This window comes from Magnolia sinica, chromosome 19 (assembly GCF_029962835.1).
Source record: "Magnolia sinica isolate HGM2019 chromosome 19, MsV1, whole genome shotgun sequence".
NCBI classification, from domain to species: Eukaryota; Viridiplantae; Streptophyta; class Magnoliopsida; order Magnoliales; family Magnoliaceae; genus Magnolia; species Magnolia sinica.
Window position 1 is genome coordinate 1,679,795 of NC_080591.1, and position 27,692 is coordinate 1,707,486.

General features: G+C 41.3%; 2 protein-coding genes across 2 annotated transcripts; one reads left to right on the forward strand and one right to left on the reverse strand.

Moving 5' to 3' along the window:
- The first annotated feature begins 12,519 nt into the window (after positions 1 to 12,519).
- Positions 12,520 to 13,521, forward strand: LOC131235180 (uncharacterized). Its single transcript, XM_058232323.1, has 2 exons — positions 12,520 to 12,681; positions 13,193 to 13,521. Exons 1-2 carry the CDS (start codon positions 12,597 to 12,599, stop codon positions 13,432 to 13,434), a joined length of 327 nt encoding a protein of 108 aa, XP_058088306.1. The 5' UTR covers positions 12,520 to 12,596; the 3' UTR covers positions 13,435 to 13,521.
- Positions 13,522 to 14,626: 1,105 nt separating this feature from the next.
- LOC131235175 (pescadillo homolog) lies at positions 14,627 to 27,469 on the reverse strand. The gene is made up of 14 exons (XM_058232315.1): positions 27,314 to 27,469; positions 27,140 to 27,225; positions 26,538 to 26,666; positions 24,284 to 24,403; positions 24,068 to 24,193; positions 23,533 to 23,617; positions 23,351 to 23,461; positions 21,949 to 22,042; positions 19,413 to 19,699; positions 19,013 to 19,120; positions 17,209 to 17,330; positions 15,555 to 15,765; positions 15,252 to 15,473; positions 14,627 to 14,728 (listed from the first exon to the last, which is right to left on the reverse strand). Exons 1-14 carry the CDS (start codon positions 27,335 to 27,337, stop codon positions 14,645 to 14,647), a joined length of 1,809 nt encoding a protein of 602 aa, XP_058088298.1. The 5' UTR covers positions 27,338 to 27,469; the 3' UTR covers positions 14,627 to 14,644.
- Positions 27,470 to 27,692: the final 223 nt, after the last annotated feature.

Sequence of the window (27,692 nt, forward strand, 5' to 3'; positions counted from 1 at the left end):
CCTAGCTCGCTTGACGTTTGATAATTCGTCGACATAAAGGACTCAGCTCCGCTCCGACTCTAAATTTTTGGCAAGCGATGGAATTGGTGGGGTCGCCGAGGCTACTTCTGCTTTGGTATCGTCAGTCGGGATAGTGAATTCGGCTATGAAGTCAGTCATAGCTTGGCCCTTGATCGCAATTCTCGGACGGTATTGGATGTCAAACTGTCTGAGTTCTATTGCCCATTTTGTAAGTCGTCCAGAGACATTTGATTTATGAAGGACTTGCATGAGGGGGGAGTCAGTTAGGACGACGATGGTGTGTGCCTGGAAGTACGGACGAAGCCTCCGTGCTGAAAAACTAAGTTAAGCGCCAACTTTTCAATGCTCGGGTATCTGGTCTCGGCGGGCACCATTGTTTTACTCATGTAGTAAACGGGATACTGTTTATTTTCTACCTCTCTTATGAGTGTAGAACTGACGGCCGAGGCCGAGACCGCCAGGTATAATAGTAGGGGCTCACCCTCTTCTGGTTTCGATAACAAGGGAGGCGAACCCAGGTATTGCTTTAGCTCCTGAAATGCCTATTCGCATTCAGAGGTCCACCCATCCTTCTTGTGACCTTTCAATTGCTAGAAGAAGGGGAGACACCTATCGGTAGTTCTAAAGATAAACCGTTCGAGTACTGCCACTCGGCCAGTTAGGCATTAGATTTCCTTCGTTGTTCGCAGGGAGCTCATGTCGAGCAGCACTTTTATCTTCTCAGGATTCACCTCGATGCCTCTCTGGCTTACTTAAAACCCAAGGAACTTGTCATAATCGACTCCAAAGACACATTTTGGCTGGGTTTAGCTTCATACGATACTTCCGGAGGATTGAAAACGTTACTCCGAGGTCGGTGAGGTGGTCGGATGCTCTGACGCTCTTGACAAGCATGTCATCGACGGAAACTTCTATTGTTTGTCCGATCTGTCTAGCAAACATCTGATTTACTAATCTCTAGTATGTTGCCCCAGCGTTCTTCAGGCCAAAAGGCATGACTCGATAACAGTAGAACCCTTTGTCGGTGACAAAGGTAGTCTTCTACCTGTCTAGGGGATGCATCGGGATCTGATTATACTCGGAATAGACGTCCAGGAAGGAGAGGCGTTCGTGACCAGCCGTGCTGTCGACCAGTTGATCAATTCGAGGTAAGGGGAAACTATCTTTCAGGCAGGCTTTCTTTAGATCTGAGTAGTCGACACAGACCCGCCACTTCCCACTTGCTTTCTTCACTAGGACCACGTTGGCGATCCAGTCCGAATAATGTATTTTCTCAATGAAGCCAACGCTGAGGAGGTTGGAAACTTTATCGGCTATGGATGTGTATCTTTCGGCATCGAACGCTCTTCTCTTTTGTTTCACTGGTTTATGATTTGTGTCCACGTTCAACCTGTGGACCATGACATTGGGAGAAATGCCTGGCATATTCCCGTGCGACCACGCGAAGACGTCCTTGTGCTGTTGTAAGAAAGTTAGCATTTGAGATCTCTACTCGGAATTCAGCGAAGATCCAAGTTGAACAGTTTTGTTTGGGTCTACTTCCTCGAGTGGGACGGTCTCTAAGTCCTCGGGGGATCCTCTGTAGGGTCGAGAGTGTTGATGGTGAGGGCCTGCTTTACTGATCATTTTCTCACAGCTATCGCATAGCATCTCCGGGCTTCACGCTAATCCCCTCGGAGGTATCTAACCCCTCTTTTAGTGGGGAACTTCATCATCAGATGGTATGTGGAAACAACCGCCCTCATTGCATTAAGGGAAGGTTGGCCCAGAATGACGTTGTGCACCGACGGCACATTGACATAAAAAAGTCCACAAGAAGTGTGGCTTAGTGCTGTCCTTCGCTAGCTGTCACAGGAAGAGTAATGGCTCCCTCGGAGATCACCCTATCTCCGGCAACGCCATGTAGGGGGGTTTTCACGGGTAGGAGTTGTGATAAGTCGATACCCATTCTCTCAAATGCCTTGGAATAAATGACGTCGACTGAGCTTCCCGTGTCGACCAGGACGTAGAAGACCTTGCGGTTAGCTATGATCATAGTCACCACAAGAGCATCGTCGTGCGGATGCTGGATTCCATGCGCATCATCTTCTATGAAAGTCAAGCTGCAGGGGCTGAGACGGAGCTCTTTCCTTGGCCTTTCGGTTAAATGGACGTAGTGCTCGGGGTCTAAACTCCGAGAGTAGGCTTTACGAGCCTTGTTCGAATCACCTTCACCAGATGAACCGCCATAGATGGTTCGGATTTCAGCAGGTTCTTCTGCAGTTTTGCTCAGCAGTTCTTCTTTCTGTGCTGACTTCTCCTCAGTGTATCTGTGCAAGTAACCCTTGCGGATAAGGCTCTCAATTTCATCTTTGAGGCCTAGACAGTCACTCGTGTTGTGGCCATGATCACGGTGGAATCGACAGTACTTGCGCTTATCCCGATTCTCAGCGTCGGTCTTCATACAGATAGGCTAGTTCAGGAGTCTCTGACCCCTAATATCTAACAAGATCTGCTCCGCGGAGGTGTTGAGGGTGGGTATAAGAACGAAATTTACCCTCGGATCTCTGGCTTGGCCGATGATCACGAGGGGCTCGGTCGTCGGGCTTTTTGTTGGACGACTGAGGTTCTTCGTTCCTTTGCCTTTTTTCTTTTGATAACATTTCAGCAGCTTGGATGTTCCTGTGAGAGTTGGAGAATTCCTCGGCATTAGTGTACTTCTGAGCCCTGCTGATGAGCTTAGCCAAGGTGGTCGGTGGATTTTTTTCAATTGAGAATGTGAACTTTCCTTCTCTGAGGCCGTTGAACATGGCTAAGAGTATTATCTTGTCGTCATAATCTTCCACCAACAACGTCTGCTCATTGAAATGGGCAATGTAATCCTTCAGTAATTCTTTGTTCCCTTGTTTGAGGGTAAATAAATGAGTAGTCGGCTTCCGACTCTTCTTACCAGATCTGAACTGGGTAAGGAACAATCTGCTAAGCTCCACGAAGGAGCTAATCGATTTTGGTTTAAGTTGTCGATACCAACTCTGAGCAGACCCGAAGAGAGTTATCGAGAAGGCTTGGCACACATTATGGCATCCATGGTCGACTGGATCTGCATCCACGAACGGTATGATTCTACATGTTCTGAGGGGTCTCTGGATCTGGAGAATTGGATGACGGGAAGCATCCTGAACCTCGATGGCATCACCTCGTCCATGATTGCTGAGGTGAACTCGGTCTCTTCCATCATCATCTGAACTGCAGTTGGGACAGATGCAGATCGTCGGTCCTTCTGAAATGCTTTAAACTGGTCTCAGAGTTCCTTAAGTTGTGCTTCCAAAGGATTCTGATTCTCAACTACCGTTTCTTGGGAGGCACCCACCACCTCGGATGCTCTGCCTCATCTACTCCTCTCTAGTCGATGGCGGAGGTTGGTAGGTGTCAGAGCCAAAGTGGCAGATATATAAGATTATCCTGCGTCCTAAACGGGTTCTGGGATTCTGGCGGATCGCTCTTAGGGCACTATGTTGTACGCAGGGTCGGGAGAGCGTGCGGACTGTGCTTAGGATCTCCTAGCCCGGGAGCTAACTGGCTGCGGTCGTACTTCGGGCATTGGGGTGGTTTCCACCGGGTTTAATGGCGGCTGTTGATTCTATTGCGCCTTTATTTAGTTGATTTCATCTTTTAGTATCTGGACTTTATTTTGTAATGCCTTGTATTTTCCTCCTCGGCTCCGAGTCCGTTAAAACGGTCATATCGGAGCCGACTCGATGTGCAGCAATGAAGAATACTGGTGTTACCCGCTGGGTTCAGGTTCCACCACTATCGCCTTTTTCTTTCCTCTCACCATTTCTGGTAAAACTTTCTAGCTTTTCGTTTGCGTTTCCTACAGACGGCACCAAAAAATGTTGAGGTCAAAATCCGGACCACCCTCCACTTAATGCAGCGGACCTTCAACAAGCCCTGATCCTGCACAAAAGGGTGAGCAAAGGAGACCCTGGCTAAGCCAGGGGACCCTCTGATGCCTAAGTCAAGCTAGAGAATCTGGGTCTAAGTTGTATATAGAGAGAGGGTGTGAGATCTTGTGTACCTGTGGTAATAGGATCCCCTGGCATTTATACTTGTGGGTAGAGAGAATCGCGTCTGTTAATCTCAGCACGATTTACTCGATCACGCGGATACTGTAATCATGAAGATATTATCCACAATCTTTGGGTCGTATTTCGTATCGTGTCTTGAGGGCGCGTATCCTTGGATGAGATCTTCGATCACGTCCGCATTTAGGTTAGTCTCCAAGCTCAGCATATGGAGTGTCCTCACCTGGGCTCGTCCTTAACCTGTCCAGACCCGAGGCCGAGTACTAGTATTCAGAGTGTCAGCCCAAGCTTGACTTCGTCTTGTCTAAGCCTAAGACCGAGCAGTCGGAGTTTATTGTCGGAATGCTCGGGGTCGGAGTTCATGAGATGTCGTCCTCAGACGGGAACGTGGACACGGACGAGAGCTCGCCTCGGCCTGCTAATAGTCATAACTCAGAAGTCGGCTCACACTTGATATGATATTCTTCTTCCGAGGCTTAAATAACTGACTCGGGTAGCTTAGACCGACCCTGACTATCCTTGTTCAGATTTTCCCATAATAAACGGTACAATAAGGTTTGGAATGTAAATTACAAGACGAAAGGAATGATTATCCTCACCTGAAAATCACCCTCATTAAATGCCCTCCTTGACGCAAGGATGAACGTGATGAGGTCGATCACCGTCTTCCTCAAGGGGATAAGTGGATAACTACTCTGAATCCACATAGCTTCTCTGGACTCCTCAAAGTGACTTCTTGAATCCACGACGTAAAAAAGCAAGGAAAATAGAAAATAAATTCTATAAAATTCGTAATTTGATTGATGAATGAAATAAACGAGTTCACAACCCTTTAAATAGGGATATTAAGCCATGGCCAAATCATGACGTTCTCCTAATTATTCCAAGCACTTTTCATGTTGGGCACAACTCTTAAAGCCCAACGGATGAAAAGTTATATTCAAACTAAAACTTACTATAAATAGTAAAAATGAAAATAAAATGGGAATTCGACCATCAAATGGTATTTCGCAAATTCCGTGTCCTACCCCAAAATCATATATGGTACGCTGAATAACTCATTCCGGATTGTGAGATACACACGATTTAAGGTCCTGACAATCTGGATCACTTCCACTTGCAATCAGGCCTCTTCTTATCCATCTTGGCCATGAAACTGTCTACGACCCACTCTACATCACTCCTTATCCCAAAAGCAGCTCCCAAATCAATTGTCTGGAAATCCATAAAGTTGGGTCTCATTGAGCTCAAACACCCAGAGCTAATACTTCTCAAATCTTCCTCCATCTTCTATATAGGAGGAAGCTTAACATCTGAAACCTCAGCAAGAGATTGTTCCAAAAAGGTCCTTATTGCACTCATGCAAGACTTTGCTTAAGAGATGTTTGTTTTGAATTGATTCAATGTCTGTAGTCTTCATCATCTTGCTACTGGAATTCATGGAAATGTCACCGGTCCACTACAGTTTCTTCTATAATGGGCTCCAGCTCCGGAGCTTTCAACAGATCTCCTCCGATACAGTGAAGGTCTAAAGAAAGGGGAAAAAAAAAATTTACAAGTTGGAATAAGCTTCTAAGGAATGAAATGGGTCGTAAGATATTGAGTATTTTTACACTAGACAGGAAGAAGAGAGAGAGAGAGAGAGAGAGAGAGAGAGAGAGAGAGAGAGAGAGAGAGAGAGAGAGAGAGAGAGAGAGAGAGAGAGAGAGAGAGAGATGATTTTTCCCCTATTTCCTCTCTGATCTATTTCTTCTTGGCCTGTCGGTCTTTTTGCACTTTTCATGAGAAGCTTTATTGTGGTGAATCTGTTCTTAAAGTCTTAAATTCGTGCATATTAATTCCATGTTATTTTTCTACACAATGCTACGTCAATATCCTCGTATCCATCAAATACATGCACACCCAATGCATTAGAACAAACCTATTTGTGTTATGTATTATGGAAGTTTAAGGGATTGTTTGGATGCTTATAAAATTTGAAGTTGTAAATTATTTTTAAGTGTAGAGTATTTACCATTTGTCCTGGCTAATTGTCTTGAAGGGGTGCTAGGATTGTGAGTTACTTTTATAAGTTACTTATGCCTCAACTAGTGTATCTTGGTTTCTACTTATTCGGTGGAGAAGCATGTTTGGAAAACAACATACATGCCTACTAAAAGGTAGAAAAAAATCATGTTTTTTTTTTTAAAAGCTTGTTAGTTTACCCACAGTCAATTCACACTTCACTGTTAGCCACCCCCACTAGGGATCCATACCAAGACCTCAGTGTTGAAACAAGGTATCTTTCACTCAGTCTACCACTTGAGCTATGGATCAGGGTGTAGAAAAAATCATGTTTCACTTCCAACATCACAACAGCATTTATTCCTCAAGTTTGTTCGGTACAACTTCATAATCACCATCCATCATGTGTGGTCAATATTTGATGTGAACAGTTCATTGTATGGGCCTCACCTTTGATGTGGACCACCCTATCATATAAGGCCCACCTTAGATGTGGGTCATTAATTCATCATTAAAGGCCGACCTTTAATGTGCACTATCCATGTGGGGCCCACCATCAATGTTGTTGTCATACTTCATGTGGGGCTCACCTTTAATATCCACCGCCCATCTTATGGAGCCCACCTTTGATGTGAACTATCAATCATGTGGGCCACACCTTCAATGTGGGTCGCCCCATCATGCAAGGCTCGCCTTGGATGCGGGACATTCATCCTAAAGGGCCAACCTTTGATGTGGACCATCCATTACGTGGGGCCCACTTTGATTTGGGTCATCCATCATGTGGGGACCAACTTCAATGTCCACTACCCATCTTATGGAGCCCACCTTTGATCTAGATCACCCTATCATGTAGGCCCCACCTTTGAAGTGGGTCATCCATCATACCGGCATGCTTTAGATGTGAGCTAGTTATATGCGGACCTTTGATGTGGACCATCCAATATGTGAGCCTATGTTAATATGCGGCCATCCATCATGTGTTGCCCACCTTGATGTGGACCATCCATCATGTGGGCCCCACATTTGATACGAAAGTCCATCATGTGGGGCCTCCTTTGATATAGACTATGAGAGGGAGCCGCCTTTGATATGAATGGTGAGATGGCTGGTAAGGGAGAGAAAGGTAGAAAACTAATAACTTAAAAAACTAAAATAAAAAAATAAAAAAACAAAAAAAAATAAATTAAAATTTTTGTTAAGATAAGTTACTTGTTACGAGGAAATCTGAGCAGGACCAATAACAGCAGACCTGGGCAAACCAAACTGATTCATAAGGCCTCGGAAATGAAATATTACATTGGGTCCGATCAAGCTTCCGAACTATGGTCCTAGGTTGGCCGAGCCGAGCTCTTCTTCAGGGAACTGCAACCTTGGGTCGCTCTCCTTCGAGGAGTCACGACTCTAGATCGAAACTTTCATTTAAAAGAACTACGGCCCTGGATCAACCAAGCATAACTCATCCTCGACCCAGAGGCCGATGACTAAGACTAGAACAGGTACGCCCGGCAGACTCCGATTCTTGTGCTCCTATTATAAGACCCAACCATAGGCTCGAGGGACCGAATTGCGAGACTAACCCAAGTACGGACATGGTCGAAGATCACACCTATAGATATGTCCCATTAAGGTATACGGGAGAATGATCTGGCGCATGATCTAAAGATAGAGGCCGATATCTCCGCGCGCCGACATCTGCTTGATGGAGTAAATTGTGCCGAGATTGACGATCATGATCTTTTCGCCCCACATGTATAAATACCAGAGAAACCCATTGCAACAGGTATGCAATATCTCACACCTCTCATCTACTCTACACAAGTTAGACCAGTTTTCCTAGCCTGACTTTGGCATCAGAGGGTCCCTTGCTTGAGTCAGAGTCCCCTTTGTTAACCGCTTTGTGCAGGACTAAGGCACGGTAGAAGGTGTTTCAGATTCTTACATCAACATTACTCATACAATAATGCTTACGGAACTAACTCAAGTGAAGACAAAAATAAAAACATTTGGAGAGAGAGGATGAAAAAGACTACTAGTTGCAAGTGTAGAAACCTTGGAGAGAGGATGAAAAAGACCACCGAGAGAGAATGTTTAAAAGATGAATATATAAGAATAAATATAAAAAAGTAACAGAGTAGCGGTAAAAAAGAGTTATCTTCTGACCAAATTTTGAACTGTTCAAGCCAAGCCTATTCAAAATCTTAATTTTGCCAAGCCCAAGTCTTTAATTTACCTATAATTTCATTAGTAGAAGATGATCAGACATATTAAAGATTTTAGTCTCCACCTAGAGTTATAATGTGAAAATGGACCGAAATAGTTTGGGCCAGTCATTTTGGTGCCTCGAGTATTTAAATGCATTAACCTAAAATTTGAACATGAGAAAAGTCTGTGCACATCTCAAGGCTTTCCAGCGACATCATGTTATAAAGTTTTCAATTTTAAATGCATCAAAAATGCCTTGCAGATGGGCATTTTAGGGCCCCTTTGGATAGCACCAAATAAGTTACCTTTTCTAATTAATTAATGGAGTGGATATTATATCAACAACATAGTGGGCCCAAAAACAATGCATGGTGGGTGGAGTCGTATTGACATTATTCCGAGTGGTGTCGCCCACATAAGCTGTGGATTGATTTTTGTTGTATGAAGTGGGATGTGGATTGTCTACAGACCCAACCCGGCTCTGGAGAGTCCATCCTGATGATGTATGTCTTTTATCCACTCATCCGTTCATCCGTTTTTCTAGATCAGTTTTAGGGTATGAGCACAAAAAATGAGGCAGATCGAAAGTTCTAACATACCACAAGAAAACAGGGGATTCATGATGTCCACGTTGGAACCTTCTCAGGGCCCACGGTGATGTTTATTTGTCATCCAACCTCCTCATAAGGTCACACAGACATGGAAAACACAAATAAAAGATTGATTCAAAACTTTTGGAGCCCACAAGAAGTTTTCAACTGTAGGTGTTCAATCTGTTTGCTATGGTGTGGTTCACTTGAGCTTTGGATTTGGTTCGATTTTTAAATTATGGCCTAAAATGATCTGGAAAAACAGATGGACGGAGTGGATAAAACGCATACATCACGGTGGGGTCCATAAGAGTCCCTACAGCACGTGGCTACGTGGCGTTGGGTTCACCACGCAATCCGCGTCGAAGAAATCACAATATGCGAAATCTACTACTTTATATGGTACGATAATACCACAGAAACACAAATAACAGACGAGAGAAATCATATAAATATCAACCACGATCTGATGATCTGAACCGCTGATCAGATCGACCCTATAGTGTTGGACATAGATCAGCTGGAAACTTTCCAGGTCAGAAAATCTCAACCCCTCAATCAATGGCAAATAGATACACAATTACAGCAATGGACCCCGCTTAACAGAAAACGGTCCAAATAATCGACCGTCAGACGGTTTAGATACAGCAAGCCCCCAAGTGTCCATAACGATCAATGCACGTGCAAGATGCTGGGATTGATCGGCACGTGCAAACAATTTCACTCATTCGTAGCTGGGGGAGGAGGAACAGACATGCTCCTGGAAGGATTCCGGTTAGGTGCACGAACAACGGTAGAGAATAACTCCTTATCGGAAAACCACTTCTCCCGTCGGGAAACCGCCATTCCCGGAATTCTTCTCCGTCCGACGACGTTCTCCTCGTTCACCATACGTGTGACTAGATCATGTGGTCCACTGAAATTATGCTCTAGTGATAATGCGGCGACAGCGACTTCCACAGGAAAACTGCTAATGAATGCTATAAGGATGATCGCTAGAGGCTGCAGCTTCATTGAGAGAGAGAGAGAGGGAGAAAGAGAGAGAGAGAGAGAGAGAGAGAGAGAGAGAGAGGAGTGGGGGCAAGAAAATGCATGTGTGATAGCAACTATATATAAAAACTGTACAGCACTTGTTGCAAGCAGCATGGGTGGTACACTAAGCTCTGTGGGGCCCACTTGTTCTTTTTCTGACATCCAGTCCATTCATTAGGTGAAACCTTTTTAACAAAAATCAGAAAAATCGGCTATAAAAGTCTAAAGTGGGCCACATCAATGTAGATGGTGGGAAATATATAAGCACCTATCAATAACATCTGTTATGGGAAAATCCGAGCCGAACACGACAAAGGTCGACTTGGAAAAGTCGACGAACAGAGCCTTGGACTGATAATAGTTCATCTGCACCGACCTAGTTCCAAGTTCTTTTGTAGAGATTTGACACTGACCTGGAACCCGGAAGAAGTCATTACACATTCGATCCTTTGGCTCCGACCAAGATCTACTCGCCCATGAGCTCAGATGGTCGTGAGTGAAGCTTAGATTTTAGGGTCGGTTCAGATGAAAACATGGTCGATGATTATGCCAAGGAGTTAACTCCAGTAACGCATGTCTAGAGCAACATCCGGTGCACGATCTTCGTGTAACGGCCCATATCAGCATACGCGTAGCTCTCGCTTAATGGCAGAGATCGTACCGAGATTGACGGGCACATTCACTCCAATCAAAAGGTATAAATAGGGAATATATCAACAGGAACAGGTACATGAGATCTCACACAATAAGTCTACTCTACACAACTTAGACCCAGATTCCTAGCCTGACTTTGGCATCAGATGGTCCCTTGCTCTAGCCAGAGTCTCCTTTATCCTTCTCTTGTACAGGTTATGGGGCCCGGTTTGAATACTCGGAGTTCAACAAAGGGTGAACCAGATTGTTGCATCAACAACATCCATGTTGAAAATATTAATAATAATAAAATTTATTGTTTCATAGGAACATCTTAAAAAGATTAGGTAAAAGATGAAAATTTTCAGCAATGGTAAATTGCAATCCAAACACCTCCTGAGAGAAACATGTTTACATGGCGTATAAATTAAAGTATTGTAAAATACAATTATTAATAGTAAGCTTTCATTTTATATGTGTCTAGTTATTTCTTGTCAAAAAACTTAATGTAATATATATATATATATATATATATAGACACACACACTCAACTAAACCGCACTATTGAAAACGGTGTACTGGGAAATTAATGTCTACCTTCCAAACAGTTTGGTGTAATCCACCTAATCAAGGATTGTACTTAATTTTGGGCCTCATGTCTAAATACTTTTCGGCATCCAATGATTTAAGTGGATTTTACATAATCATCATGATGAGCTCCGTAGAGTACAAAAATAATGATGGATGTCTCTCTCACAATTGTTTTCTTTTATATGTTTCATTTGAGTTACAAGTCAGGTTAATTAGGCTGGATCCTTACCTTAGTGGTAAACTATGAGTTTCATCACGAGGTCTTAGGTTTGATACCCATAGATGATGAAATCCCACTACCGCGTACGTTGGTGTGGGTAAAAAAACCTAAAAATAAATAAATAAGTTGGGTTAATTTTTCGAATCGTGAGCTAAAAAATAAAATAAATTATCTTAATAGTCAAAGTGAATTTCAAATACACATCCCAGTCTTGTCATTATGGTGGGTCTTGACAGTTTCACGCGCTAAGGAAAGCCGGTGAAAGGGCATTTTGGTCATTGTGAGTAAGACAAAGACAATGGACAAAGTCAAATTTTAGCCAAGACAGGACACGCAAGACGTAGGAGGAATACCTATGAGGCTCAGGGAGAGAGTTGTGTGATACTCGTGCATGTCAAAATTCTACACTTTATGCATTTTTTTCAAATCAAACCGTCCAAAAAGACGACGTCAGTTCAGATTGATCAACTGATCAAAAAATTTCACCGATCTATATAATAACTAACCGATTGATTGATTTCTGCATGGTTAAGAGATTGGAATTATTTAATCAATCTGATTTTGGGGAAATACCCCATTTATAGAGGGCCCCGGAGTTTGGACTATTTAAAATGAGCTACTTATATTCCCTATGTACAAATTTGAGTACATGTATATGAAACATCACTCTCTTCCAGAGTATCAAATAACTCCCCGCTTTCAACCTCTATAGTTAACCTCGGTAGACTTTATTAATCCCCCATTCTGGTTTAATGAAAATGATACATCGGTCCCTGTCATAATACGATAACATCCTCCTCCAACCGTCCACGTGGCAGGATAAACAGTAGATCAGGACCAATCACTTGGTGCAATTTGTCACGGATGGACCGTACTCAGAGCAGGTGATCCTCATCATCCGCTCGAACAGACGGCTAAAGGCAAAACATTCAAGGGAAAACGTCATTTGTCTAGCTATGATTTTCTATAGATCATCCATAAAAGGCCGAATTCATTAAATGGACGGTCCAGATCCATCTTATATCATGCCACATGTACGGTGGAAGGTAGCTCTCGTTTGATAGGGACTCCTCTATAGTTAACACGCTTCCAGGCTGTCATCCATGACAGCAAGTGGACTCGAAGAAGGCAAAAAAGTCGAAGTGAACGATTTGACAAAACCACGTTTTCAGCCGCCTGTGCATGCATAAATCCTCGCCGAATCTGTAGAGCCGTTACTGTCTTGTAATCTTCTCGATGGGTGGTTTTCCGGTGATGCCTTTCGTCCTTCTTCTCCTCCTCCTGAGCGGTTTTCCGGCGAGCTCGGCCTTACTGCCTCCTGGTAATTCTTCTGATGAATATAAGCCGTTGATATGCCAGATGGCCAAAAAACCTGCTGATTTGAGATCCCACCGACCAAACGTACATATTGAAATCCAGGACGTTGTTTTTTTCTGATTCGGAATTGTATGTGCGGTTAGGATCTCTAATCAGCGAGAATTTAGCCCAATGGTGGGTCCTTCTAGATGAACGGCTGTGCTAAGATGGGCTGTTTTACTTCTCATGACTGCTCAATAACTCAACCGTTCATATGGGTCCCACCTTGGATCACCAATCTTAACCTCTGATCAGTGGCCAAAAAAAAAAGACGGCTAATCAGACAGCTACGATTGCTCAATCGATGATATGCAGCTAATCAAAAGGCCGGGTCAAACAGATGAACCGTCTAGATCACGAACGGGCCCACTGGGACACTTTGCTCATATTAGTCTCTTGCAATCTCTCCCCCTTAAACATGCTTTATTCCTCTACATTTAGTTCACATTTGCTGTGTTTCTGTTCTAATGCTTAAGGTGCTGAGAAGGGATTGTGGCGGTCTTCCAGCTACCGTGGAAGTTCTAGAAAGATGGTTGCCGGCACCAACATAGAGGTTTCCGGCAACTCGAGCGGTTTTAAAAAGTATCAACCAGTTCCCGGTGAGGAGAGGCCAAGGTTTCGGAGACTGCGAGGAGGCTTCAGGGACGGGCCGCCATCGCCAGTTTGGAACAGACACAGATCGTTTAACTCAAAAGCACCTCCTCCACTAATAGCTTAATGGATGTTTTAATATCATTTATCCAAGACTTCAATTGCTTTTCAAGATCAATAGAATAAAAAAACAGGAAGCCTCTTTCTTTCATTTTTTTTCCTTTACAGTTTCCGGGCAATACCTTGTGTTGAGTGGTCACTTCCAGAAATTGGACTGTGAACCGTCCATCTAGCGGTCGCTGCCGAGGATGGGCCATGATCAAGAAATTGCATTGCCATGTGATGCTCAACAATTGAACAGAGTTTTGTTGATTTTTGTATAGGTGTCGCAAGAAAATCATCAAATAACCGACTGGTATAACTAGATTAATTTGATGGTGGCCCCATCAAATTGTCGCCATCTGGATGGACGTTCAAGATCGTGAAATGGACAAATATAGGGGAAGATATGGTGCCCCGGTGCATTACGCAGGCAAAAGTTTCCTCGGTGGGTGGTTAGGATCAATTTTTTTGAGCTATGGCAAACCAACTGCAGAGCCCTCTGTTATTTTCAAAATGGAAAATCCACACTGCATCTGGCATGGGGTACACATGTATGATGATCCCAACTAAGCATCCTACTGTCTCGACCGTTGATCAGGCACTGGCCAAAATTGATCAATGAATGAAAGCCATTGCTTATCGTTCATTCATTTGTATCAATGATTAAACAGCTAGGATCATCCAAACATTCTGAAATGTGGAGTATTTGAAAGGTACGGGAAAAGGGCCAATAGGACATCGGTGGAGGCAGCAAGAGAGAAAATTTGCTGACCTACTGTCTAACTTATGGCCCTCGGTAGAATAGAATTGCAGAACAGGATTCATGTAGCCAACCCCAAAATTACTTAGGATCAGATATGCTTAGATGATGATGATCCTGCAAGCTATTTGAAATACCAATTACCGGTTTCTATGCGTTATAGACAGTTCCTGAGAATTACACAACCATCAAATTCACCCCCAAGAAGGCAGGCCACTTATCAACTATCATGGATGATTACCAATTAAATCACAGAAATTACAATAAACAAACACCAAAAATTACTCATATGACTTTGCATGTCTGAAATCGTATGACAACGATGAGGCGGAGAATTTGCCACATCTAGACAGTGGAGGTAATGACCTAAAAGAATATTTGTATAAAACTATCTTTATATTCTCAATTAAAAACATCAGGAAGAAATGAGCTAATGAAGGCCAAGAAGACGGAGTAGTTTCTTTGATTGATTTGGTCATCCTTGTTTGCTGCTAGCTTCTGCTTTCTTTTTCCTCTCTTTGAGAAGATTAACCTGTGACTGTTTTCGATCTTTGCCAATCTGAAATGGAGAAACAACAAAATCGTGAGCTTGCTAGAAGCTCCACTGGCGCCATAATAATTGAACCTTGTTAAGAGTAACTCTTCTAAGCCTAACTCCAGCGAGTAGAAGAATGTCTGCCAGCAGACATGCGAGATCATGCCATTCATCAGGATGGGCTCCCTGTGCATGCAGCCTCGGCCAAAAATCAGGCCGGCCAACTCATCAGGTGGAGCATATGTATGAAAGAAACGGATGGTAGAGAATATTGACTAATTGTCAACAATGAGCTGCGCAAATTTGGTCCACCGGATTTTGTGCCACAATAAGATACATGGGTCCCACCAGATGAACAGCCCCGATCTCATAAGTTGTTACCCTAGCACATGTGTGCGACTGTCAGATTGTTTATGCTGCATTGGAATGTCTCTTTCAAGTGCAAATTTCTTTGGTAAATTCCACCTTCATGGAATAACATATTGCACAATCCTCATACATAACTGTACACATGCATCCACGCACACGAGATGGGAATCATAAGTACCTGCATTGCTTCATATAGCTTCCTCTTTTTACGCGGCATCAGAACCTTGGACATGTTGCGGGTATCCTCAACAACTTGCTCTGGATCGAGGAGAGAATCAACCTTAGCTTCAGCATCTTCAGCCAAGCTCTCTGTGTTCTTGTTCGATAAAGTGGCTGAATATGTGACACCCTGAAGTTCCTTTTTCAATTCATCATGGTACTGCTTCTCGAGAATAGACATCTGCAAACACCATTGACATTGTCAGCAGATTAATCGTTATACAATTGTGAAGAATTGGCATAGAATCAAAAGGAGTTATACCTTTCGCTTCTTCTCAGCTGCTTCACTTGCTTCGGTCCGATCAATGATGCCCTCAGCAAGAAGATGCTGGGGATCATCCATATCTTGATTGTCTATGGGAAGGAGTTGCTTCTTTGCTGTCGCTTGCAGCCGTTTAATTGTTTCTGCATACTCAGGAACATATCCTTCAGCCTCATTGTCGACAAAAGGTGATAAGTGCGGTGGAGGTACCCTGTTAAAGGACATTAAAAAAAATAAAAGTAAAATTAAAAGTCATGGTGAAATATCTCAAAGCATGTGATTTTCATTGTGGAAAGCATTTTCTACGACAGGAATCTAAATCTTATATTTGTTAGTTGCGTCAACAAAATCAAAATCAAAATGTGTAAAATAAATATTTGATACATTGACACAAACATGAATGATGTAAAAGATAGAGCTCAAGTAGACAGCTATGAGGTCCGTAGAATTAAAATAAAGAAGCTGATCCGGTGCCTCTAGAGGCATGCCTCCAGGGTTGCTCCACGTGGCACATACACAAGGAACCATTAATCCAGCTCATCAAATAATTAATGTGCCATACATGCATATCACACTGTTGGGACAATTCTAAGAATTCAATTGATGGGGTACAAATGGAAACTAGAAGTCAAAACTCAGAAATGGCTCATATTCTTCAGAAAGTTCATCTGTTGGATGATTAGGATAGTTCGCAAGGCAATTTTTTGTTGGTGGCCAATCACCGAAGAGCCCATCGATGCATTGTTTCAGATCATGGCACATTCTGCGTGTAAGGGTAGATGTGTGTCTATAGAGATATCGTTCCCATCCCTTAAATAGAGTAGATGTTAAGAACAAAACAAATAGAGATTATGAGGTCCATTTATAGGAAATAAAATACAACCATATAATCCATCATGAGGGAAAATAACCCATTCTATGGCCACCAGAAGCACTAAACACAAGATGCTAGATCATAATCTTCCATAGCAGAGTTCCTCAACAAAAATCCGAACACACAACCAGTGAACCTTTGTACGCTAAAACTCTCTCCTTCTAGATGGCACCTAATACCCAATCGCTTGGCAACCAAGACCCAACCCAGGTCACCTAACTGAAACCTGACCAACCACAGAAAACAGTCACTCCTCTCCTTGAGGTCACTTCTAGTTGTATCATCTTCCCAATGCCACTCTAACCAGGCTGCCAAATGAAACTATTCCACACAATCATAGCAAGGAGCCTTTGGACTCAAGGAATACCATATAACCCAAAATGGAAATTCATTTTACTTGATAACTTCAACACAAATTGTTCATCAGCATGTCTACTGTGCAGCAGCACAAAGACACGTAACTAAATGGAACATGCAAGTGTCAAGTACCCAACTCATATTGGAACTACGTGGAATCTAAAAACCCATTAAGCTTCAAATGCCCAAGAAATACCTGCATCTCATATAATATAAGTATATAACTACATTAATAAGGCACCTGCTCGGCAATAACATTTAAAATGCATACATCACCAAAATGGCAACCTAAATCAAACAATAAAATTCCCATCCCTGAAATATGGAATGACTATATCAAATCTCTCAGGTTGATGAACAACCTTGAGATTCAATATTTTTGAGTTACCAGCCATAACAAAATAATGCATATTTTGTAAGTACCTTCCAACCGTGTATGCATCCGTTGGTAGAATAATCCGGGCATTTACACAATCATAAATCCACTGGGGCTGCACATATTCTCTAGAGAGAAATATGTGACCCTGGGTCGGCCTATCAACAATCTGCACAGAAGCAGCAGGCAGTCAGCAAATACCAACACTTCAACAGGATTAGAGAGTCCGGAAGGCATATAAATCACAAACTGTAGTGTATAAATGAGCAACTACTCAACAAGCAATACATAATGGAAGTGAAGTTTTATGGATGCAGTCAAGTAAAATACTTAACGTGTATACATGCTCAATAACCAAGGGTTTCCTTCCACCATTTTCAGATTTGAAAGAGGACACATGCAAGAATTGAATCACATGAAATTCCAGTTAGAAAGTAAGCATGTCAGCATTTGTTGTCTGTGCATCTCTTTTCTCATCCAATGGTTTTGCTTCTTCCTTTTCTTTTTCCTCCTCTAATCGATTCTCTGTGTATCTTAATTTAGTACACCAATGAAAGAGGATACTGAAGTTATGGTAAAACACTTGACAAGTGAAAGATCACAGATCTGACCGTCCACTGCTAGGAAATAATTTCTTAGAATGCAACTGGTCGTCCCCTGGTTACAAGGATGGTTCCAGTCAGGGTTTCTAAGGAGAGATGAAATCTCACAGAATCAATGTATCTTGAAATGGCTGACTCAGTTAACATATTTTGTGAACAGCTGAAAATCATATCTTCATAAAAAAGAAAGAAACAGCCAATCTACATAGTTCTGCATAGGAGCAAGTTATCATGCTGCATGTATTATAGCATTTAGAATATGGTTGAGAAGGCTTGGGTGGATCAGCTGGCAAGCCTTTCTTCAAGATAGGAAATCTTCATGGAGGCCTTCTGGTTTTACGACATACAAAGGCAAGGGTGGATGTAAAATCAAAAGAAACTTTCTTATTCTGAACAACTTACCAATCCGGACAAGCCTACACAGTATTTTGTCGGAATAGTCACTGAGGGCTTGAGTTAAAATCTATAGCCAGGACTCCAGAAAGCAAATTGTTTTGTTACCTTGGCTCCATATCTTGAAAGGATGGAGAGATCGACCGGTATGCTTCCAACAGAACTAGAGCTAGCCAATCTTAGTGACTCTACATAGATGCAAATGATAATGCTATACATAAACAGTGTGGATCAAAAGATGGTTGAGAAGGCTTGGGTTGGGTGGATTGATAAGTCGTTGTTCACATACAAAGACGAGCTGAGGTGGTAGATGCCATCAATCAGAAGAATCTTTCATAGTTTGAACGATTCGCCAATCCAACCAAGCTTACTCAATCATCTTTAGTAGGAATGGTCAATATGGAAGGCGAGGCAACAGTTAAAGACGATGGCTAAGGGTTATCATTGACTCGATAACCAGGTCGTAGCAAGTTTCACCATAGAGTTCTTACACTCTATTCCAACATGCACAATAGAACATTTTTCAGGAACAGTTTTTCCAGTTGGAGGCTTTCCGGCTTGGAAATTAGGTCTCATTCAGCTAGCTGATGATAGGGTTTTTGGCAGTGCAGTTACCTCTCTCTGTATTCTTGGATATTTATCAGTTTCCATCCCTTCATCAAGATAACTAGTAAAATAAATAACAATTGAGTAATCATTTTTCTAGAGATGATGATATTTTATTAAAGAAGAAAACAGATTTTAGTGGAAATAACACTAATAATACACCCCAAACACAATTCAGAACGTATAGCCCATTTCTTAGGTATAGACAAACTTATCCATAAATGAACATTAAGTGGAAAAGGAAACATACCTGATGGGTAATGTCTTCATCAGCTTCTCTAAAAGGAGCACCATCTCCATCCCAAGAAACTGTACCTCCAAAAGCTGGAATGGTGAAAAGCAATGACTCCCTTGGGACCTAAGTGTATACTGGAATTATCAATACTACGAATAAATAAAGAAAATGGATGAGGAAACACATAAAGACAATTGATATAATAACAAACCACCATATGGGGAAAAGAGATCCAGCTTGAAAGTGAAGGGAATATGGAAATTCTAATAGGCAGGTATACTAGGAAAATATTCAGCCTAGCAAAGTACTCCATATGGAATAACACCAAATAGGTTCCACACAAACTGATACAAGTCAGAAGTATGCAAAAGAAAATCATTATACAAGTAATTACACAAAAGATAGACAAGCATACCTCACGACTCAAGAAGAACTTCAAATTTTTAAAGAGAGTCTTGCACTCTCTGGTCTCCTTATCTTCTTCTTCATCCTTGCCAGAGGCATCCTCAACAAGGTGCATCAGGGCGCCTGGTTCATTGGCAGGAAGCTGGTGTTGAAGTTGAGCAAGTCTTAGTTCAGATTCATCGTTTTGGGTTTCATTCTTTTCAACCTCAGATTGCTCTGATCCAGTACCACTGGCCTGAGGCTCCGGCAATGCAGCTCTTGCATTAGCAGCAACATACCTAGATAATGCATAAAGCTCTGCAGAAAAATTCAGAAGGCAGCAAGATGCAAGGGGGAGGGGGGAGAAAAACTTAGAACCCAAAATGGAAGGGAAGGGTCATAGACTGGAAAATGATGGTGACTAAGTCTCTCTCTCTGCATGTGTGTGTGTGTGTGTGTGTGTGTGTGTGTGTGAGCATGCTGACTGCAAGAGAAGATAAAAAGAAAACCTGCAATGATGGTCTATTACAAGAGGAGAACTAAAGGACCCTCAACCTGAGGATATGCATGCCATACTCAGGTTTTCAGTTTGTACAAGGAACCCATGGTTCAGTGTTCAAAAAAAAAACATTAGTCATTGGATCCCCACAGCATTGGGCCATACCTCAAATTTCATCAATAGTAACCTTTCAATTTGTGGCCTACAACTAGAATTTTAAGAAGAGAAATACAGCAATTGTCCACACTCAACTGAAGGACCAAGACCAGTGTTTCAAATAGCACTCATAGCATAGTAGTAGTGTACGCTATCTAGCGTAGCGTAGCCATAGCGCTACGTAGTGTGTAGCACATGCTACAGTGTATTTTTTATTTATTTTTTTATTTTTGAAGAGTGATGAGAACATTTTTTTTGTTTTCTCTGTTAAAATGGTGTAGAACTCATATTTAAAATAAATAAATAAATAAAACTTAAAATGTGAATTTAAAACCAAACCTTTCTTTGTTTACTTTCACTTAAAATGGTGGTGATCCTTCGTTAAAGTTGGTGTGAAACTCACACGTTAAAACCTTTAAAACTGAACTCAAATGAAAAGGGATTTAGAAAGAGGTTTTTTGAAAACCCCTCTTTGTATAGATGACATTTGTATTGCACTTAATACTCTTAACATGTGGAATTTTTATTTCTTTTCATACTTGTGAGTTGTGACTTGTGGTTTCAATTAGACATTATTAATTAAAGTGGTTCAATTCAAAAAAATTAAAGTGGTTTGCATAGACAGTTGTTGATGTGATAATTATTTAATTTGGTTTATCACTTTATATGTAGATTGGCTTTTGATAAATGAGAATTAATAACTTATTTGAATATGCTAATATTTGAAAAAATTAATCAACTTTTAGGCTTTTTATATTTTTTGTTTTTTTCTTACTATTTATCATATTTTTCCTATATTTAAATTAAAAAATACAAGTATCGTGCAGCTTACGTTACACGCTACGCTATTTACGCTACATGCTATATAGAAGGCTGAACGCTATACAACACACTACTGCTATTTAAAACACTGACCAAAACTAATGGCTAAGATCATCCGATCTAGAATATTTTCAACATGATCCAGCTATGGTGAGTCTAAGGGCCTGTTTGGGAGCGTGGATTTGAAATACTTCTATTGTGTTTGGCACCCTCGATTTATAATCCAGTATAGCTATACATAGTATATTTACATAGGTTTGAATTTAATTAGTAAATCAATTTTAATATCTCTAATTAGTGTACGTATGTAATGTTTGACACAATGGTTGAAATAAGCCCGTTGAAATATGTATCTTGCCCGAAAATAATGAAATTCCAAGTCACAGATGGACGGCAAGCACAAGATCACATCTGAGTGACTAACCAAGGATTTTTAACCGTTGATTTACATGGACAATGTTTAGACGATGCAGATCATCGGATTAAAGTAATTATCGTGATGCAATTGATAATCTGATTGTTTTGGGATATCATCAGTGGACCATGTGCCCAATAGATTAATAGCTTAGTGACACACATGTTACACATGCATCTCTGGGAAGGATTTTAGATGTAATTCACGCTTTCACCTTGGATTTCAAACCCCCTCTTTAAGGGATTTGAAACCCCCACGTTACTTTATGATGCCAAACATACTAGGGGAATTTGAAATCTATCGTTTGGCACCAATAGATTACTAGCTTAGTGACACACATGTTACACATGCATCTCTGGGAAGGATTTTAAATGTAATTCAAGCTTTCACCTTGGATTTCAAACCCCCTCTTTAAGGGATTTGAAACCCCCGGTTACTTTATGGTGCCAAACATACTAGGGGAATTTGAAATCCTACCCCGAAAAATTAATTAATTAATTAATTAATTAAAATTTAAATTTTAAAAAAATTCATGGTGCCAAACCACCCCTAACAGAACTACGATCTTTAATTGAACCATTGGGCCCAGTAGTACAAACTGAACACCTGAGCAAACTGAATGAATCATTGGGCCAAGGATTTCATGAATCCACTTGCAACGAAATAAATATATACCTGCTGCTAAAGCTTCCAAGCGAGGATCTAGGATAGGTGGATACTTCACATTTATGGAATGATAAAGCTTGAAATTGACAAAAGCAAGAAGTGTCTGCAAAAAATGAAAAATAATGCAATGAGAAGGTATGCCGAATGTCCGACAGAAGGATTACACAAAGCAGTGAATATATACACAGATTACAACCTTTTGTGGGCAGTCATGCATTATTTGTATCCAAAGGGAATAGAATCTTATGTGGATGGGGGCAAAGCCACTTGACCAATGCGGCAGAACATCAATTATAGTAGAGGCTCAACTAGACGTCAGATATAATATGCTGTGCAAAAATTTAGAAGTGCCTACCAAATTCCAGGTTCCACCATCAAGATCAAATAATATGGAGAATATCCAGTTTATTTTGAGTCAAATATCCTGAAGAACTTGGAGATCAAAGCACTACTGATATCTTAGTTACACACTATAAATTTATTCAGTTCACTCCAAAACTCTACGTAGGCTGTGGAAGGTGGCTCTTCGAAATTTATCTACAAGCACTTAGCAGTCAATTAAGTTCGTGTGCACTGACTATACAATTAATGTTCTTTATATGATGCACTACTTATCCTTTTTTCTTTCTTTCTTTTCGAGAATTTTGCTATTTTTCTGCACAAATTCCAACAGGAATTCCATTTTCACTGATTTCCCTGGGCATGTGCCTACCAGCCCAAGACACACACCTCAGTAGGCATAATGCATTGAGTTGCTCTTGCATTTAACAAAATAATTTGAAGTATATCCAGGTACCTAGCAACACGATGATAGGTAATATACAGAAATTTTTCATTGAACAAGCTATTGAAGTTTAGAGTTAAGATCGTTTGGAGTTATAGGGTAAGTACTAAGTTGCATGATCATTCTAACCAGGTGCTGCACCTGCTTCGAATTGCACTTCCGAACTCACACTCACACTTCTGAGCTATTTATGCATACGCTAGCATTAACAGATGCCTCTCACTCCCGCACCCGAATCATTTGCGGCTTCACTTCACATTTCGTGCAATTATCAGTAGGTTTTCCATGTATTGCAAGACACATGAATTGCCTATTCATTGGCCAAAGAGATACCCTCTGGAGTGTCTCTTTGTATTGTACAAGCTCTGCAACTTCTATAGTTGGTACTTGCACTCTCTCACTTTAACTCTGAAGCAATCATCCATCGAGGAAAAAAAGGCGGAAAAGAAGGCTGTACAAGTAAACCTCACATGAACAAATGCCCTCGTGGTAAGCTCCTCACAAAACCCATCCGCCAATATTTCAAGCCCCAAATAAACCAAGCAAAAGTATAATATGGGGAATAGCAACTACATTTGAAAACAAAATCTAACATATAAGGTGCACCAGTGCCCATTATAGTCTTACCTCATAGAATTCCAAAAAGGTTAGCATGACATTGAAGTCCACGTCATCAGTCAAGACTTGCTGTAAGGCATGTGGTGTTAACCATGTAATCTTTTGGCCTTCAACCTCAGCCTGCACAATTGAACAATATGAGCATAGTAATCTAGTAAAATTGCATATTTCCAATGTCTACAAAACACTACCTGGTAATATATGCCTTTGACAGATATGAAGGTCTTCCGCAGCTTATGAGTTCGGGAAATGTAGGCTTGCCATTCGTGGCTCAACCTAATAACAAAAGCAACTTTCTAATTGTCATTCAAATAATGCATAACAAGAAAGCAAATTGGGGCACATGAACTATTTAGTATTGATCATTTCAACATGGCCTACAAATTTCAAATTCAGCAATAAACATGGCTAAGGGCTGGACACCATTGTGGTTCTGTGCATTTCTTATTCTTAAATAGCAGTGGCTAACCCACCATACATGTAGCATAGATGTATGTCAATCTGGACCATACAAAACTTGGGCATCATCATAAAATCACACACAATCATAACCATCCAATTGGTAATGGTGCCCGGAATATGGATGGCGATTCATCAAAAAGAATGTCCATGGTCCAGATCCAACAATAAATGTCAGATGGTTAAGATCATAGGATCAGAATATGCTAAACTGCTATGAATGTCATCGAATAAGATCTACTCAAAGAAACTTCACAAATGACAAACCTTCGACAATTGTGTATACGCTTCACTGCAATACGTTCACTCTCAACAGCAGGCAATGCTGCAAATAGGTGTACCATGGTGAGACAATCATCCAAATCTCTTAGTGCATCAATGAATTTTGGGTACCTAGATCACAGGTAAGATATCTTTTAGAATGTGAAAATAAGCACTAGCTAGTGGATATTCAACATCAGCATTAATACAGAAGTTGCTCACCTCTCTCTAATAAGCCTATCAAGGGTGTAAGACGGCTTGCGACTCAGTAGGCGATCAGCAAGATCCCGATTCTTCTTTGCTAAAGCTTTCTTTACCTTCCTGTCATATGCCCTAATATCCCTGGAATGTGATAATAACATACAAACAAATAAATACATGTGGTGTACAGCAAAACAGATATATGCATATGCCCGATATTGTCAAAATAGATGAACCTAAACAATTCTACAAAACTCCAAACTCATCATCATCTAAGCCTCTTATCCCAACTAATTGGAGTCAGCTACGTGAATCTTCCACCCACATGCTTTTGGGCCTTCCCTTTGCCATCTAAGTCTCCATTGCACATGACCAAACCATCTACTACTACTTCCCCTCATCTTATCGCCTATTGGTGCTGCTTTTACATTACCTTGAATGCATTCATTTATAATTCTATCCTTCCTGTCCCTGCACTCATCCATCTCAACATCCTCGTTTTAGTTACAATCATCCTATGAACATATTATTTCTTAACTGCCCAACATTTTACCCCACAAAACATTGTTGGACTTGGTCTATAGCTATCCTACAAAATTTCCCCTTCACTTTGATTGGTACACGACAATCATATAAAACTCCAAAGGCACATCTCCCTTTCTTCAGCGAACTTGAATTCTATGCGCATCATCCTTCTCAATCTCTCCACACTCATGATGGAAAACTTCTTGATCAGCAATCCTAACTAATTCATAGTTTTCACTCCAATTGTTACTAAAATTGCTCTCCATATACTCTGTTTTAATCTAACTAATTATTAAGCATTTAGATTTTAAAGCACCCCTTCATAAACTATGGTGTTTACGCCCTCCCTCATCTTATTAATCAAAATTGCGTCGTCTATTAAACAACATACAAAAATGGGATCTCTTCCTGCACATGCCTTGTTGGCTCGTTCATAACCAATGCGAAAAGGCATGGCTCAACGCCAACCCCAGGTGCAAGCCTACAAAAACTGGGAACTCGCTTCTCTCCACTCATGGTCCTCATATTTGTTACTCTCGCCCATAAATATCCTTCATCACATCAAATTCACTTAAAACTCCTTCCTTTCCCAACACCCACTAGATTAACTCTCTAGGGACCCCGTACTATGCTTTCTCTAAATCAATAAAGGCCATGTGGATATCCATCCTCCTCTCCTTATATCTCTCCATCAATTATCTAAGTAAATAAAATAGCTTCAGCGAGTAGTGGTAGACCTCCCTAGCATGAAACCAAATTGATTTTCTGATACAATCATCTCATGCCTTGGCCTTTGCTCAACATTCTCTCCCAAATTTTCATAGCATAGCTCAATGTTTAATCCCATGATAGTTAGTAAAGTTTTATGCCTCCTTTGAGCTAATAAATAGGTACCACATAACTTTTCCTCCACACATCTGGAACTTTCTTGAACTTTACAATCTTGTAGAACAACTCAACCCAAAAAACTCAGCATCTCCCATACACTCCCAACCCTCAATCAGTATACCATCTGGTCCAATGGCCTTTCCTATTTTCATCCTTCTCAAAGCCTTCTTCGCTTTGGATATCATAATCCTACAAAAGCATCTATTGGTAGCTGACATGTTCTGAGTTTATGGTTCTTCTATCCCCACGCTCTAGGGGTGGTTGTCATTTAACAAATTCTGAAAATCGAGCGAAACTATGCAATGAAATGTGTGTGCATAAATAAATTGAATAAATGGGTTTACATGCAACATTCTTCAATGTAACAAATGGGGGAAAAAAAGGGTGCCAACTAACTGAGTATGAACATGTATCCCAGGATGAGAAACGTTATTCAGATGCTTATATATATATATATAAAACTGATGCCTGCTTCATGGAAGTTCTACGAAGCCCCGTACTGACCACCGGCATTTTATGTGCTGGTAATCATGGCCATTGAACTAGCGGACATCACGTTGATGGCCATAGCCCAAATATCAATATTCAAGTGTTTGGACAATCCTGACCATATGACCTATGACTATGAGTTTCCCCTCCAAATATTGACTTCTGCTCAACCATGCACTGGCTGTCCATTTGCAAGTCACTGGTGGAATGGCTTCTGTAGCCTGGACGTATTAAATTTGCATTATGACCCGTTCAGAAGGAGAGGCCCCTCATATCAACGATCCTAATCACTTCACATGCATCGGGGAGATGTGCTGGTGCAAGCATCATGGTAGCATTTGTCATGCTCGTATTTCGTGTGTGTATGTGATACCTGAACTTCTCGAGTAATGGATCGTGGGCAAGGAACAGGATATCCTTCATGTGATAATATGTCTTGTGATTCCCTTCAACCTTCTTCTTTGGGTCTCGTGGAAATACACCCTTGAGAATGCATAGTCTCCTGCAATTACAGGAAAATGAAAAATAAAAATTCAATAAAATAAGGAACAAGAGAGCTTCTGACAAGCGACTGAAAATGTAAGAGGTGGGCCCCACCATACGGGGATCCAAACCATTCATGAGCTGAGTAAGCCCCATCATAAATGGGCCATGTCGGACAATCGTGCGACCAATATGACAGTTAAGATCGTTTGTAGGATGAAACCTTCAGTGGCATGAACCATCCAAGGTGGGGATCACTAGATGAACGGTCTAGATCACTAAGAGATAGGCCCCACTGGCTGATCAGCAGGGTCGACCAAAAGCACCGTTTCTTTCAATCAAGCATCCTCTAATACCTCTTTCAGGTCAAAGAAAACACCGACAACCAAAACCCTGATCCTAGAACTTTATATTAAAAATAAAAATAAAAACTTCTTCTACCAGAAATCAAATCAAACAGGAGGTGAGATTTCAACCATTCGATAAAAATACCTGAAAGTAGACAGATTGACTTGAAGGTAGTGGACTGCTTTCGTCCTTGTGATGTATTTCGCAGCATTTCCCTCCTTCTTCTTCCCCTGAAACCAAGACGAAATAAAAATGAGATTAATCGACGGTTGAGATTAACGGGTAGGAATCAGAGGTTCTCTTGAGATGAGGGATTACAGGCGGTCTGTAGTGCTTCGGCATAGTTGAAATTTTCCTACAAATTCCGAACGAGACGGAGAGATAGAGGAGCTAAAGCTGCCGTTGCTGCTGCTATGAAGCAGAAGCTAAAGAGAGGACTATAGAAGGGTTTTGTTCTGCGAAATATATAGTAGGTCAGAGCTCAGCGGCCAGTCCCTGGACGAGGAATCAGCGTCCGTCGCCGCCACTGGGCCCCATGTGCTGATTGGTCCGATGATCGGAACCGTCCATGTTTTGGAATCTAATGCTATAGGGCCACAACGATGAACTTACTCTGAACAGATGATTTTGACCGTTGATATCTGTGGATGAATTTAAGACAATTAAAATAAAATTTTCAATGATTCTCGTTCAGCTC

Excerpts from the sequence above, each read along its gene's own strand:
- LOC131235180 (XM_058232323.1), top strand. The coding sequence starts at position 12,597 with ATGGGTGGTTTTCCGGTGATGCCTTTCGTCCTTCTTCTCCTCCTCCTG. Across the intron at positions 12,682-13,192 it reads CTCGGCCTTACTGCCTCCTG|GTGCTGAGAAGGGATTGTGG; the intron begins GTAATTCTTCTG and ends CTAATGCTTAAG.
- LOC131235175 (XM_058232315.1), bottom strand. The coding sequence starts at position 27,337 with ATGCCGAAGCACTACAGACCGCCT. Across the intron at positions 23,618-24,067 it reads CGTATACACAATTGTCGAAG|GTTGAGCCACGAATGGCAAG; the intron begins GTTTGTCATTTG and ends TTTTGTTATTAG. Across the intron at positions 15,766-17,208 it reads GATGCATACACGGTTGGAAG|GGTACCTCCACCGCACTTAT; the intron begins GTACTTACAAAA and ends GTCCTTTAACAG.